This window comes from Talpa occidentalis, unplaced genomic scaffold (assembly GCF_014898055.3).
Source record: "Talpa occidentalis isolate TD23 unplaced genomic scaffold, MPIMG_talOcc4v2.1 talOcc4.12, whole genome shotgun sequence".
In the NCBI taxonomy this organism is placed as follows: domain Eukaryota; kingdom Metazoa; phylum Chordata; class Mammalia; order Eulipotyphla; family Talpidae; genus Talpa; species Talpa occidentalis.
This window is the reverse complement of record NW_023601212.1, coordinates 33,123,467-33,139,260: the sequence shown is the minus strand read 5'-3', so window position 1 is coordinate 33,139,260 and position 15,794 is coordinate 33,123,467. Positions and strand designations below refer to the sequence as shown.

At 41.4% G+C, this 15,794-nt stretch overlaps 1 protein-coding gene and 1 pseudogene across 2 annotated transcripts in view; one reads left to right on the top strand and one right to left on the bottom strand.

The window, feature by feature from the left end:
- Positions 1-806: 806 nt before the first annotated feature.
- The window catches only part of SLN (sarcolipin), a 32,972-nt gene continuing 17,984 nt past the window's right edge, over positions 807-15,794 (bottom strand). Inside the window, exons 1-2 of one of the 2 annotated variants that reach the window (XM_054693236.1) lie at positions 5,364-5,383; positions 807-984 (exon numbers count right to left, since the gene is read on the bottom strand). In XM_054693236.1, the coding sequence (XP_054549211.1) occupies positions 814-909 (96 nt within the window). In that variant the 5' untranslated portion in view covers positions 910-984; positions 5,364-5,383 and the 3' untranslated portion in view covers positions 807-813. Of the gene's footprint in view, positions 985-5,363; positions 5,384-15,794 lie in introns of those variants that run through there. The other variant, XM_037504351.2, reaches the window with a different exon arrangement.
- Positions 10,318-15,543, top strand: LOC119242134 (ubiquitin-conjugating enzyme E2 N-like; annotated as a pseudogene).

Here is a 15,794-nt window from a genome sequence, read left to right as displayed (position 1 = left end):
AAAAACATGAAAACAGATATTATTAAGTAGAACATATATTTCTTGGGAAACTAAAAGATAAACCACGACTTCAAAGAAATGTGCTTTTAGAAGATACTTCAGGCTATGCCCCAAACCTCCTAGTGGAAGGGATTTATTCTCCTACTGCCCTTGGGACAAGTTTAGAGGGAAAGTTTGAGGAGCACTGAACCAGTGGAATTATTTGAAATGTGACACTCTTAATTGGCTTGGTTCAAATCCTCAGCAGTTGGAGAATCTTGGCTTATCGCAAATGCTAGAAATACCATAGCATTTGTCACTTCAGTCCCAGCCAAAGGTCAAATGCAGCATCACAAATAGAAGCAAAAAATAAATTCTAACAGTCATGTTGGGGGTTAACTTAATTTTATTCACATATGATAGCTATAGGGGCTGACAAAGTTTTCCTCCAACATTTCTTTCCGTGGCTGAGTTGATTTAGAGTTTGGTTGCAGATGGCGTGAATTGAAGGGATGTGTGTTATGATCGATCAGGGGATTGTTACAGTTCTACATCATCATGAATCCAGTATAATTTGAACCTTGTAGCTTATCTAACACATTTGCAGTAAGAGTTGGGGAATAAATCTAAAGCTCACTGGCAAACACTTGGCAGCCCTTGAGAGCGGCATCTTTAAAGAACATGCAGTGGATGCTCACATTGCAGGCACCTCAGGTACCATGAGTGCAGGTGGGAAGAGCCTTGGGGTGCCAAAAAAGGCAGCCCATGACAGCAGCAGGGTTTGAGGGCATCTCGCGGGTGTTGATGTCAATCCCAGGAGCACAGCACGGCCTCTCAGTATTGATAGGACCTCACCAGGAGCCACATGAGGATAACTGTAATCAGCACAATGGTAAAGTTGAGAAACAGCTCACGGGTGGATAGCTCCATCTCAACTGTGGTTCCAGGAGAAGGGAAGGCTGGCTTCTCAGGGCACACCGAGGACCTCCTACTTGTCTTCACCTCCTAACAGGAAGTAACAAAGAAAACATGGGGAGATTTATCCTATTTTTCCTTTAAAAGAAATAGAAGCATTTGGAAGGGCTGAATTGTGTCTCCCTCTAACTTCATTTGAAACTCTAAGCCCCTGTATCTTAGAAAGTGACTGTATGTGGAGATAGGGTCCTTCAAGAGGTAATGAACTTTAAATGAGGCCATGAAGATGGGCTCGAACACAATAGACTGGTGTCCTATCAGAAGAGGAGATGAGGGCACAGGCATGTAAAAAGGGAAGACCATGTGAAGACACAGGAGGTCACTGGCAAACCAAGGAGAGTGGCCTCGAAGGAATCAAACCTGCCAACACCTTGATCTTGGATTTCTAGCCACCAGATGATCTTTGAGCATGAGCTGCCACTCTTCCCTGGATCTTCAGCCTGCTGGTCTACCCTGCAGTCTTGGACCTTGCCAGCTTCCACAATCACACCAGTCATTTCTATATGATATACATACCACACACACACACACACGCACACACACACTCATATTCTTTTGGTTCTATTTCTATCAAGAACCAACTTAGTAGCAGTGAGCCTGGAATTTCAGCTTGACTGTTAAGAATGATCAACATAGGGCCTCCCTAGTGGTGCAAGGGGTTAAGCACAGCACTGTGAAGCTGTCCGCAGCCTCTGCAGCATGAGTTTGATCCCCAGCTGGCCAGGGAGCTACCCATATGGCACAGCAGACTTCTGTCTCTCCCGCTGCTCCCCTCAGCAGTGTATTTCAGTCAGTCTGCCTATTCTGCTCCCCTCTCTGTCTCTGGTGAATTCTCTCACCCCCCACATCTCTGGCCTGTACCCCGGTTCTTGTATGCATAAATAAATAAATCTTAAAAAAAAAAAAAGAATGATCAACATAGTCCTGACATTTTCCTGTGATGATGATGTTAATGTCTGGATAAAATATAAAACACTGTATTTTTTCTTTTTCTTTTCTTTTTAAAGATTTATTTATTTATACAAGAACCAGGGTACAGGTTACATGTGCAGGAGGGTGAAAGGATTCACCAGAGACAGAGAGGTGACCAGAATAGGCAGACTGACTGAAATACACTGCTGAGAGGAGCAGCGGGCGAGACAAGAGAGGTCTGTTGCGCCATTTGGGTATCTCCCCGGCTGGCCGGGATCGAACCCACACTGCAGAGGCTGTGGACAGCTTCACAGAACTGTGCTCAACCACCTGCACCACCAGGAAGGCCCAAAACATTGTATTTTTCTCTCCAGTTTCTCTGTGCATGTATGTGTGTGTGCTTGCTTTGCTAACTTAAAGTGTCAACAAGTGAGGTCACCAAAATATAAAAAATGTTATGGAGTAGTAATGTGCTTACTTTGAATTATGTATAGAAGTAGAATACCATAATTTCTCAGGTTTTGGGTTGCTACAGATCTTCATCTCACCCTGGTGAAAGCATGAAATACTTTTGACCAGCCCTGTGTTGGGCACAGTGCCCCCTGTGGTTAACCCCAGACACTCACAGTCCGCAGGGCGAGTGCTACCCTCATGGGCACTCCTGTTTCAACAAGGCCTTGTGCCAGCTATTTTTAGTCAGTCCAGGATGTGCCCAGATTGTAAACACTTCAAAGGGCAGAGGCAGATAGTACACGTAGGAAATCCTGCCTTGAGAACATAGGCAGTGCAGTCAATCAAATTATTGTCTTCAGTGATGTGGCATGATCGACACTTAGTGTATGCAAATCAAATGAAAGATTAAAGATAATATTTTAGCTATTTAGGGCAAAAGTCTACTATGGAGTGAAAATTTAGAAAGAACCTAAGCTGAGAATAGAAGTGTCATTAGCAAGTTTGGTATTTTTACCCATCTAACCTGACTGAATTATTCATTGTAATTACTAGATCTGTTTTATTATTAGTGGACCACATTATTAGTTGTATAAGCCAGCCAAATCATGTTCATATTATGTAGTTGTTGGTACATAGCACCTATGCTTAAATCAGATGATGTCAACCCCCAAATTACTGAATCTTGGTTTAAAACATGGTCAATAAAGATGATTAATGTTTCCTTTCCCTTTCAGTTCTTTTTTTTTTTTTCAGAATATTTATTTTTTTCATAGAACTGGGGTGTAGGCCAGAGGTGTGGGGGGGTGAGAGGATTCACCAGAGACAGAGTGGGGAGCAGAACAGGCAGAGTGACTGAAATATACTGCTAAGGGGAGCAGTGGGAGAGACAGGAGAGGTCTGCTGCGCCATGTGGGTCACCTCCCTGCCAGGGGATTAAACTCATGCTGCAGTAGCTGCGGGTTGCTTCATAGTTCCCTGACTGGGGATCGAACTCAGGCCTTAGTAGTGATAGTGCTGAGACTTAACCCCTAGGCCACCAGGGAGACCCCTTTTAATTCTTATCTGTCTTTTGATTCTTCACATTAAGGATACAGTAAGTTGCCAATGAAATCTTTCCAGAGATTTACTTGAAGGAGAAAGTGAACGAAAGAAAATGAATGAATAAAGAAAGTAGAATATGTAAGAATGCAGGTAACAATGGACGGACAGAAAGGTGAGGACCCAGGCAGGCAGCATAGAGGCCAAGGAATAGGAATCAAAGGTAGACTCTAATTTATAAATTTATTAATAAAACTAAATCCTGGACCAAATATCCACTTATTTGTGTAAGTTCTGAAGAAATAAGTATGAGAGAGGCAGAGAGACTGATCCTGCCTATAATACTCAAAACAACACAATTCAGATAAGGCAAAATAACTGTCCCATCAAATCTGCTTATTAGATTAATCTGTTCAATAAAGGGAATCATGGGGACTGACCCACCAGGGACACATTCATAAAATGTTATAGAAGCTATTCACAGCTCTGTTCATGTGGCCTTCACAACTCTGTAACCTTCACAACTCGGGCAGCTATTATTGTGATTTTTATCTCCCCCAAGATTATAGATCAGAAAATAAACTTTTAGAGAGAGGTTTAATTGTTTGTGCAATGACACATAACACATTAAAGGCAGAATTAGAACTGGCAAACTGGAATGAGTTGCTAGAATTGTGATTACTCCTTAAGAGTGATTACAAGAATGAGTTATTACTGAAATTTACTGCCGTGACTAAATAAAATTAGTGCACATTTTCAATCACTTTGGGAAAAGCAATGTGACATTTTTATATTAAGTTTGATAATATTCATTCCCTATGATCCAGCAATTTCACACAACTCAAGACATGTATACTCAAGCACATGTATACAGGATTCTTAGACAAAAATATCACAGCAACAAATTCACAGTATTCCCAAATTGGAAACAAGTCAGATGTTCAACAGTAGTAGAATGAATGATGGATTTGGTGCATTTATACACTTAATTGCTAGAATTATAATTGTTGGTGAAAGACGGATTTACAAAAGAAACATAGAATATATTAACTGGGAACTTAATCATATTATTTAGACATATAGACACAAATGATAAAATAACAAAGAAAAGCAAGGACAAGATCACCTCAGCAGTCAGGGTGGTGATTACCTACAGTGGGGTAGACAGGGGTGGTGATCAGGTATGCTGGCACGATCTATTTTCTGACCTGGGTGAGAGTTGTATGTTACCTTATAATTATTGTTCAAACTGTGTGTCTTAGACTTTCTTCACATTGTTTTCAGAAGTCTCAGAATTGGTCGGCTGCCCAACATACTTGTTTCTTGGGGCTTACTTACTATTTCTTGAATTTTGATGTGAGCTTAAATATTAGTTGTGTTATATAATCAAGGAATATAAAAAACAAGGAGTGCAGGTGAGATTTACAATGCATCCAATTCAGTCAACACTTTTGCTAACTGTAAGAGATGGACTTTACTTTCACACACATTTATACCCTTTAGGAAGAATGAACCAAAGTTAGGCAGAATTCAGATCAGAAAACTTCCATTTTTCTGCTGTTAACCACAAAGACGATTTTGCTTCATTTTAAATCTTCCCTGGAGTCAAGAGCAAACTGTATTATCCAAAGTGCTTGCCATATGGGTGAAATAAAAAATGAAAATGCTGTGAAAAAAATTGTACAGAATGTTTGAATTGACCTTCTGCATGGAGTCCTTGAGAAGATGAAAGACAGACTTTCCTCAATGATATTAAGATTTTTTTTAAAAATAGGGAGAAATGCATATTACGTGTTTAAAAAAATAAAGGAAAACAAGAATCAATACCAGTCACTTTACATCTTCAGATACACTGTACACAACAACAGGACTTATTTCTTTAAGTCAACATTCTTTCTCATTTCCAACATGTACATACACACATACACACACACACACACACACACACACACACTATGTATGATAAGCATAAAAATTCTGCTACCTGAAGAAGGTCAAAGCCATACCTGGATACAATATGTTTCTCCTGACTCTCCAACTTGTGCTCTTCTCCCAGGCTATCTGGACCTCTTGCCTCTGGGCAGGGCCTAAAGTAGGCCAACGGAGGTGACAATTACTGTGACGTCACTGATGAAACGTCTCGAAGGAATAACCTCCAATGGTTTGAGACTATTTGTGTGGAGGGAGCTATGGAAATATGTTGACTAAGGCTTTGTGCTTTGGCTGTCAGTTTTTATTAACACTCCAGGGAATGCAGTTGACTTTTGGTACAATGAATCTAGGTTTTAATTTTATGGTTTTATATCATCATGAATATCTCTAAGGTGTGTTTAAATCATTGTAAACAGTGACTGATAGACTAATGTTAATAAACCAATGCTATATTTGGCTGTTCAACCTACTCTACATATGAAAATGTGAAAATGTAATTTCATTTGCCACCCCTATCTTTAGCTATTTGAAATTGTGAAGAGTCCTCTGCTTTGCACACACCCACCCCAAACAACACACACGCACCAAAATTTAACAAGCATATTTAGCTCCTTCAAAACTAACTTTAGTCCAAGTGGGGAAGTTAATCTCAGTCACCTGTCCCACATAACTTCCAGCCAGGCTTTAAAGTTGCCAATTTATACATTAATATACAGTTTCATCCTAAACAGCTGTGGTACTCATGCTTTACACATCTCTGTCAGTAAACTCAGACAGCAAAACTCTGTCATTGGGAGAGATTGGGGATACTAGAACAGACTAAAACTAGAGAAAAACATAAATGACAGGGTATATCTAAAGTCGTATGACTTTCCAGCCGCTACAATGGGTTTGTATTCAACATTCCAGATGTTTAGAAGTAAATGGAATCTAGGAGATATTTAATTGAACTTGAAGGCCATTAATTAGACACTTTAAACATGACCCCAGTGACTGTGATTGCTCTGAAAATTCTTGATAGATAACAGACAAAATCTTCCCTCTGAATTCCCAGTTAACGAAAGTCAAAACAATGCTTCCCCAGAAGGTGTAAACAAGATTTTCTGTGTGTTCATAGTCAAATCTTTACTCACCATTCCTCAAGTCCCAGAGATATTACTGGGGAGGGAAAAAAAAAAAAGATCTCTGTCCCATTTCTTCATTTCAACAGAAGGCCAATGGAGGGTCATCTTAATACAACATTTTGTCACTACATGCTTTGTTAAAAGAGAGCTTGCTGAAGTGGCAGATAGTATATAATAATTATAGTGCAATCAAATATTGGCAGTTATTGTCGCCATCTGGCACGCTCCTTGAAAGTAGTCAGATTTCTGTCTTTTGCCTCCTAGCCCTTGCCAGACTGTTTCAAATGCTGGAAATGTTTTCCTAGTTACTAAGTCACATCTGTCCCGTCTTAACCACTCAAAATTATTTTTATACATTAAAAGGTTATGTATTTACTGTGGAAAATCTGGAAATATAAAAATACTTAAAATTTTCATTACCTTTAGTCTCACCCCTCAAATGGGGGGGGAAACTTTATATAACTTTTTATTCATATTTGAGGACAGCTACATAGACAGAAACCAAAATTGCCAAGATCTGTTTTGATTTAATTAGAGTCAAATTATTCAAAGTGTACCGCATATATTATAGGGATATGGAACAAGTATTTGTTTTGTACATGTCAGAATATGAATTAGTTCCACAATACTTGATGTAAAATACAATAAGGAAACATTAACATATCACAAAAGAGCTTGCTGATAATGTCCATTGAGTTGAACTGGTTCATGTCAATGGACCAGTAACTTGGAATCCTATTTACTTAGGAATCAGTTCCATTTTATATCTGGTGTCCCATCTACATCTATCCAACATTATACCAATGACTATTGTGCCAGACCTGGACAAACTCCCAAAGAAATTCCAGAGCTTTTTCATATTAGTGGTTTCAACTGTAATGTCATGAGAGAGTGGAGTTACACTCAGAATTTAGCTTGTAATTACTTTGACCTAACCCTCTCCAGAAAAATCAGCAAGTCGGGGCCTCCTGGGTGGCACAGAGTTTGAGCGCTGGGCTGTGAAGCTGCCCGCAGTCTCTGCAGCACCGGTTTGATCCCCGGCCACCGGCGAGGGCCCCACATGGCGCACAGACCTCTCCTGCCGCACCCTCTGCTCCCCTCAGCAGTGTATTTCGTCGGTCTGCCTGTTCTGCTCAGCTCTGGCTCTGGTGAATTCTCTTGCCCTCCCGCACTTCTGACTGTACCCAGTGCTTGTATAAATAAATACATAAATCTTTTAAAAAAAAAAAAAGAAAGAAAAATCAGCAAGTTACCCAAAGTCACCTCACAGGTATGTAAAGGTCTAGGGGCGAGTTTAACCCCAAAGAACCACCATTAAAACCAAACCAAACCCCAACATCACCGTCTCTCAATTAAGAAACAGAAAAGCAAGATTTCAAACCACAGAGCCAAAACAAATGCATCCCTTTTCAATTCAACCTTATTTAATTCTACTGATACTTTCATTTCAGTGAGCAAGTCCTGAGACCTTGCTTCATTCCATGTCTACAGTCTTTCACAATGCGACTCTGATCCATTGACAGGATATATTAAATAATAAATAATACATTATTTCAATAGTTACCCATTTATGTAGAATTTAGCCATGTGTCAAAAGCGTTATGAAAACAAGATTCACATTGACAGGGCATTGGATGTCCAATTGGCACTTATCACCCCCATGGCTCCCACCACTATATATTGGGTTGTTGGGAAAGTCATGATGTATTTTTTCTTTGTTCTCAATGCAAAAATGTGTTATGACTTTTCCAACAACCCAACACTTTCTTAGGTATAAGATATTTTAACCTTTGGGAGTCAGTGCTGAACACTTGTGACTGATTAAAGGTTAAACTAGTTTGTTTAATTTATTTCCCACTTCACCAATATTTGGATTTCAATAACTGAAAAGTGAAGACCCTGAGTACAAGTCTGTGTCACATGAACATTCATAAATTCTGAATTTTCTACTTACTAAGTGACCTGAAGAAAATGATTTATCCCTCCTGTGTCTCAGTTTCCCTGTTTATAAGACAGGGACACTAACAACTCTTTAAAGACTTATGGTCAAGATCTAATTGATAATGCCTGTAAAATCACTTGTTCCCTTTCACCAATATTTTATTCTACTAATAAAAAACACCAAGCACCAAGCCTTCCCAGCCCCCAGATTGAACTAGTACATGCTAGGGCTTTTGTTTTTTCTTTTACTCACAATAATAATAAAGTAACTGAGAAAGGAAATTCCTTTCTCTTTTTTTTTTCTGTTTGTTTTTTAATTATTTAGTTATGCATACAAGAACTGGGGTATAGGCCAGAGGCATGGGGGGAGGGGTGAGAGGATTCACCAGAGACAGAGCGGGGAACAGAACAGGCAGACTGACTGAAGCACCCTGCTGAGGGGAGCAGCGGGCGAGTCAGGAGAGGTCTGCTGCACCATGTGGGTAGCTCCCTGGCTGGGGATCAAACTCGTGCTTCAGTGGCTGCAGACAGCTTCATAGATTGCGTCTTAACCCCTTGTGCCGCCAGGGAGGCCCAAAACTCCTTTCTCTTGGACAAGTACACACCTCTTTTCACTTATGACAAATGGGGAATGTCACATTTTGGGGAAAGTGATGCTTTGTGCACAAATCCTCTAAAATTAGTGTGTGACGGATGACTGTGTAAGAGCTGAAGCAAGCCTGCCTTCCCTGACCCTCTCCTGCCCCCTGTGTGCCCCTAAGTTGCCACCACCGGGAGGTGCAGGGACATGCCCTACAGAACATCAGCATCACCATCTCCAGTACTCCTGCAACTGGCAACTAGCCTCTGACAAAACCTGGTTTCAGGGAGTCACAGCACAGAACAAGACCACCGCCCCCGCCCCAAAGAAAGTTAAGAAAAGTGCTCAGTTAGCAGCTCAAGCAGTGTGAGAGAAGTGGCATCAGGATGACATCAAGAAAGGTGGTAAAAGCTCAGGGGGCGGAGGAGATGGTAAGAGAGGAGCAGCTGCCTAGTAGAGTCGGGAAAGATCCTAAAGATAAAGCAGACTCCGTGATGACCAACCAGAAGGCTTGAGGTGGACCTCAAGGATGAGAAAAAAATTATGAAGGGTTAAAATGATCATAACAACCACAACAAGATGGAGAAGCGCCTAGTAAACATGTATTACTAATCTAACCCCTACAACAAGCCTGGTGGCAGCACATGCCTTCCCATTTTCCTGAGAAGAAGACTCAGCCCCAGAGTGGCTGCCCCTGGCAGTGTTCCCAGAGCTAGCAGGTGACAGCATGAGATTTAAAGCCACATCCTTGGATCCAGCTGTGCTCCTATTGGCCATGCTCTGGTGCATTCACTGTTGAGTAAAGATCCTCTACCTCAGGAGTCCCCTCCCCCCTTTAGATCATGTACTTCACTAGTAAAAAAAAAAAATGTTTATTTTTATAGAAATATTTATTTTTATAGAATACATACAAGTGCCACTATGCCAATTTATTATGCATCATTTTACAGCACACCAAAATAAGCATTTTAAAAATATAAGGTAGAAGAAAGAGAATTTTCTTCCCTTTATCTACTAGAAGACTATTCTCTTTCCATGCTTCAGAGACCTCTGCTATCGTCTGCGGCACTTAAAAGCAAATGCATACAATTTAGTTTTTGCTGGTGCACTGAACCATAGCAGGCTATCAATAAATCCTTGCTGACAAAGTTCTGATTATTATCTGTATTCCTAACCATTTATGTCCTTCTGTGTCATTTCTGTCTCCCTAGCTGCTTTTAGTTTCGAAGGCAAGGATAATTTTTTGTGTCTTATGTTTCTCCAGCTGTGCCTTGGACCAGGGAAACCACATAACACATGCTCTGGAATTTACAGCAAGGACTCAGTTTGGGCCTCCTCCACATCTCTTCTCCCAGCACCCAGACTTATCTGAGCCTGGCAAACATGAGTGTGGAAGTTAGGGTCAACAGCGAATCCACTCTTCAGGAAGTCCTAGAAGCCAAGTAAGAGAGAGAACTCCTCTGAAGGGAAGTGATGGCAAAGCAACAAGGCTGACAGCCCACCCACTGCACAAAACTGAAATTCAGTTCACATCCTGTGAGGGGAGGCCAGGATGGGACTAAATGCACAAAAGTCTGTGAGAGAAAATATGGAGGGAGGGGAGAAGCTGAATGATCAAACAGCAAGAGGAGACCCACACAGAAGCAAGGAAGTTAGGGGGCTGCAATTCAGTTGTAGGAGTCATTTGACAAGGCTGTTGGGACATCTCAGGTCAAAGTCACCTGTCAGATGTGGACCAAGATGTCATCATTCTACTATCCCATTTCAGTCACTGACTGGGAAAAGTCCCCAGAAGACTGTGTCAGATGCACCAAGGTGACTGAGGTTTCAGGGCACAGCGATGGAGGGGGTCCACCTCGATCACCCCACGGTCAGTTGGAGAAGCACCTCCTCAGGGCCACCTAGTCCATATACCATGCAGCCCAGTCTCCTACAGCTTGGAGTCGGGGAGAAGGGAGGGCAGGGATACTCTTTGGCAGTTAAGCTCAACAGCCTGCAATGTGGCAAGGGAGGGGACGATTCTCCTTCTGCTTGTGCCGTCCATGCACATCCATGGAACCAGCAACGCACTGTCCTTCCGTTAAGTGTCACAAAGCCTGGCAGAAAAGCAGCAATACTGCTCAAGACTTACTTGCACTCTCTATAAAGCTATGCAAGCCTCAGCACGGAAGAGCTTGAGCTAAAGAGCAAGAAAATGGCAGCCCTAGGTGACAGTTGACAGCACTCGCGCCTGCGCACATGAAATCTACCCCCTAAAGCTGCTGGAAATAATTGAGAGGAACATTGCAGGGCATGCAGTCTTGCATAATCGGTGGAAGCCAGAGCCGGAAAAAACACCTATTAGTCCTGTTCGTAATAATCCATTTAAAGTCCTGGATCAGTGAGGTGACACCTGTTAGTATCATTAACTTGGAACCAATTAAATTCCACTTCTTTGGAACAAGCATATTTCGACTCTATAATAAGATTCTGCAAGCAAACAGCTTTCTCTCTGCACATTAAACATAGCTGGGGAGGGGTAGGGCAGGGGAAGAAGAAGCCAAAAATGTGTTTACTACTAGGTTAATACCATCTGCCCTCAAAACTCTCCCAGATTTCAGATTGGCTTTGTTATTCTCTGGGGAATAGGATTCAGCTGTCTTTGGATGTGCTGTTACTGAAGCTTTCAGGGAAGATTCTAGCCAGACACGCCCACTTGAAACATTCTGTTCCTTGGTGAATTTGATCAAGGGTTTTTACTGAATCTCTTTTGAGAACCTGTCAGTGAGAATAATACAATTGCAGTTTTGGCAAGAATAATAAGGATCAGACAAAATTGCTTGTTGTTCTCTGTGAACAAGTTTATTTGGCTTTAGCCTTTGGCTCTTGGAGCGGAGAGAACTGCGTCATGAACAATGAAAAGCTGTCTCTGCTCTCTGTAAAGGAAAGGAGAAATCTGAAATGGCTCCTTGCAGTAATGTCAAAGATTAGCTGTATGCAAGCTACAGGATAAATTTCCTTTTGGACAAGGAGTGTGCAATCTCGGAGGCCAACTGGACACTTGTTCTGCAGTCTGAGGAGTAACCTAACCTTTTACACTTTTACAGTAAGAGTAAGTGCCATTTGCCAGGGGCTGGTATACCTGGAATTCTCTGGCAAAGGTAGTTTAGGCTTACTTTCTTCAGTTGCATTTACTAGTTCTTGCCCCCATTTGTTCGTGTAGCACAGAAATGAGGCTCCCCACACCTCAAGTCAGTTCTATTTGTGTCTTCATGGACTCCATCTTTTGTACTAACAAAAGTCCAAGAAGCTAAACTTTTCTTCTCCTAGTCTGCTCTTCTTTTGCTAAATGTCACAGCACACTCCAGCCACTTACCTGTCAACCACCCATCTCAAACTCCAATATAAGCACAAGCCATGTGCTTAGGGTGTTACCTGCCCCTTGCTGCAAGTTGCAGCAAGCCAAATTACATACTACAGGCCTTGGGATTCCAACCTGTCAGGTGGCCAAGTTATGGCACTGCACAAGCTATCTGTGTCAGCTACCGGGCTTGGACAGAAGTGGGTTTCAGATGGGTATTTGAATTGATACCCCTTGTCTTTAAACATAGGACATGGGTGGTATTTAAGAACAAAGCAAATAGCCTTTGTCCCGCATTCTGAAGGAGAAAATTTGCTCCCCATCCTCATTTTGACTGTGAAATACTTAATTCATGATCTCAAGAAGGCCTGAAGTCCTTGTCCTGCTCTAGTCCCTACTTCCCCAGAACTATGTATCCTCTAGCCCTGTTTATCTTTGCAGTTTTGCTTCTGCTGTGAAGCTCACAGCAGCTTTTTCAATGGTTTCTGAATGTGATCATATATATTATTCAATATTTCGTCTCTCATTTCTTTTTTTTTTTTTTTATTTTTTTTTTTTAATTTATTTTGTCATGCTCACCCCAAAATTTTGCTTGGCTATTTAGAAAAATTATCACTGAATTTGAAAAAAAAAATAAGTTTTTTTAAATTATTTTTTTAATTTTTTACATCATTGTTCATTTTTAAAAAATATTTGTTTCCCCCTACCCCCTCAGGTGTAGTCCCCATAGAGTTTCCTTCACCAATGCACCCACGCACCATCACCTCAGTCCCCTGTGCTCCTCCCTCCCTCCCTCTGATCCCTCTCCCTCTTCCTCCCCTGCAAGATGTCTCTGATTTATAATTTTCTGTTTTTGCTTTGTTGTGTTTCGTACTGTTATTATTTTTTTACACTGATGTCTTATTGGGTTCCCCTATATTCCTGCTATAAGTGAAACCATCCGATATTTTTCTTTTTCTTTCTGGCTTATTTCACTGAGCTTAATTCCTTCTAATTCCATCCATGTTGCTGTGAATGGCATGAGTTTATCTTTTGATTGCTGAATAATATTCCATTGTGTATATATGCCATATCTTCTTGATCCAGTCATCTATTTTGGGGCAGTTGGGTTGTTTCCAGGTTTTTTACCTATTGTAAATAGTGTTGCAATAAACAGAGGTGTACAGGTGTTCTTTTGAATCAATAAAACCCTAAGTTTTATGAGCTGAAAAATTAAGAAACTTGAACCTGGTTATCTGATACTGAGGTAAGAGGGGAGGTCAATATTTTTTTTCAATTCTCTGATTATACTTCATATTATTATATAAAAAACTGTGATAACTGTCGCTGTAGAGACATCTGATATTTTCAAAGCATGTGGCTTCTTCAAAGCAGTTGAGAATCACAGAATTCCTGCATGAATCAGCATAGTTTGAATTATTATGTCCATTTCTCAGATGAGGAAAGTTAAATGAGCCTGGGTCAAATGGTCAACCCAGGATGGAGTCTTACCTTTAGTATATGGGGGTGATATTTATAGTCATTCCAAGTTATATATTCCAGATCAAGTGGTCATTTCATTAGATAAATAATAACCCTAAACTTTTAGTAAATATCTATGGACAAAATGCACACAGACAAAAATTCTTATAGCTATAAATGAATTTATATTACATTGAATTCTACAGCATCAACAGCTACTTGAAAAAATGGCAATAAATTCTGTGTTTTCAGTCCACAAATTATTCTTAGTACAAATAAGACTTCACAAATCTTGGGAGTAGCTCCATAGCACCCCGGTATTGATCCAACCTATGTCATTCATGGAACATACTCTGCCCTTAAAGTTTCCTCAATAATACTATATAATGAAACTAACTTCTCCAAGAGTTAGAAGAATCTTGAGGGGTCTCCCTGGTGGTGCAAGTGGTTAGGCGTCAGCACTATGAAGCAATCCACAGCTACTACAGCATAAGTTCAATCCCCAGCCAGGGTGGTGACCCACATGGCACAGCAGACCTCTCCTGTTGTGCCTGCTACTCCCCTCAGCCGTGTATTTCAGTCAATTTGCCTGTTCTGCTCCCCACTCTGTCCCTGGTGATCCTCTCACGCCCCAGCTCCTCTGGACTATACCCTTGTTCTTGTATGCATAAATAAACCTTTAAAAAACAGTTATTATAACTCAATTTTGATGGAAGTGAAAATAAATCATTTGGTGGGAATACAGATCTATAGACATAGGTACAGACACAGATATAAATATCCATCTTATTGACTTTCTTATAATCCCTTAAAAATAGTAAAACCAAAATAAAGCTATGGAAAAAAGAAGAAAAATATTAGAGAAGGAGGAAGCTAAGACAGTGTAGGGGCAGGACTGGGCACAGTGCAGGTTTTCTGATCCCATGCAGACCGGGTAAAGGAGGAGTCAGAGTCCTCAGTAGTTTTGCAGGTTTTTTATTTGGGGTTCACCAGGCATATGGCAGGCAGGGGTGCTGGCTGGGGGGCTGGGAGGCTGGCAGGCCTCCCAGCCCCCAGCAAGTCTTCACTCTATCTGGGCTCTCTGGCGTTCTCTGCTTCTGCTTCGGCTTCTCCTTCAGGTTCTGCTGCTGCTGGCGTCCCCCCATGACGCCGCCCTTAAAAGCACAGTCTCAGCCCAGGTGAATCCCATCTACCTATGCCCACACCCTATTCCAGGTGCCCGCCATCAGGCATGCATTCAGGACAAGGATCCATCATCTATCCTGATGGCGGAAGGGCAGAAAAGCCTGACATTTTCTTTACCCTACAGACAGACTATTCAGGAAGATGAGACCAGAGGCCACTTTGGATCTGACAAGGTGGCCAGGCTGCCCTGCAGAATTATCAATGAAACCCAGCTGGCAGAACCAATTGCTGGCATTAAAGCAGAACTAGATGAAAGCAATGCCCATTATTTCATGAGGTCATTGCTGGCCCCAGGACTCCCCCTCTGAGGGACTTTTAAACTTGAATTAGTCCTTCCAGAACACCCAATGGCAGCCTAAAGTAGGTTTCATGATCAAAATTTATCATTCTAATGTAGAAAACTTGGGAAGAATATGTTCAGATATTTTGAAAGCTGTGTGGTACCCAGCACTGCAGATCCACACAGCTCTGCTATCGATCCAGGTTTGTTAAGTGCTCCCAATCCAGGTTTGTTAAGTGCTAATGATGCATTAGCACGTGATGCTATGGAGCAATGGAAGACAGATGAAGCCATGAAAACAGCTAGAGCGTGGACTAGGCTACCTACCATGAATAATATTTAAATCAATCTGCTCACCAGGTGTGCATCACTTCTGTTCTGCCAAGATTTCTTCCTTTTTTGTTTGCATTGAATGGACACAGTCTTAGAAATATTACAGAATAAAAACTCAGACCTCTTCGGTCCTTTGGTGATTAGTGCACACTAGCAAATCTATGTCTTGTCCTGATTCACTGTTTCAAAGCATGAGCAGAGGCTAGAAGTATCAGCAGGAGAGGCAGCAGCCCCTCTCCACTTATATTCATCTCCCCATCA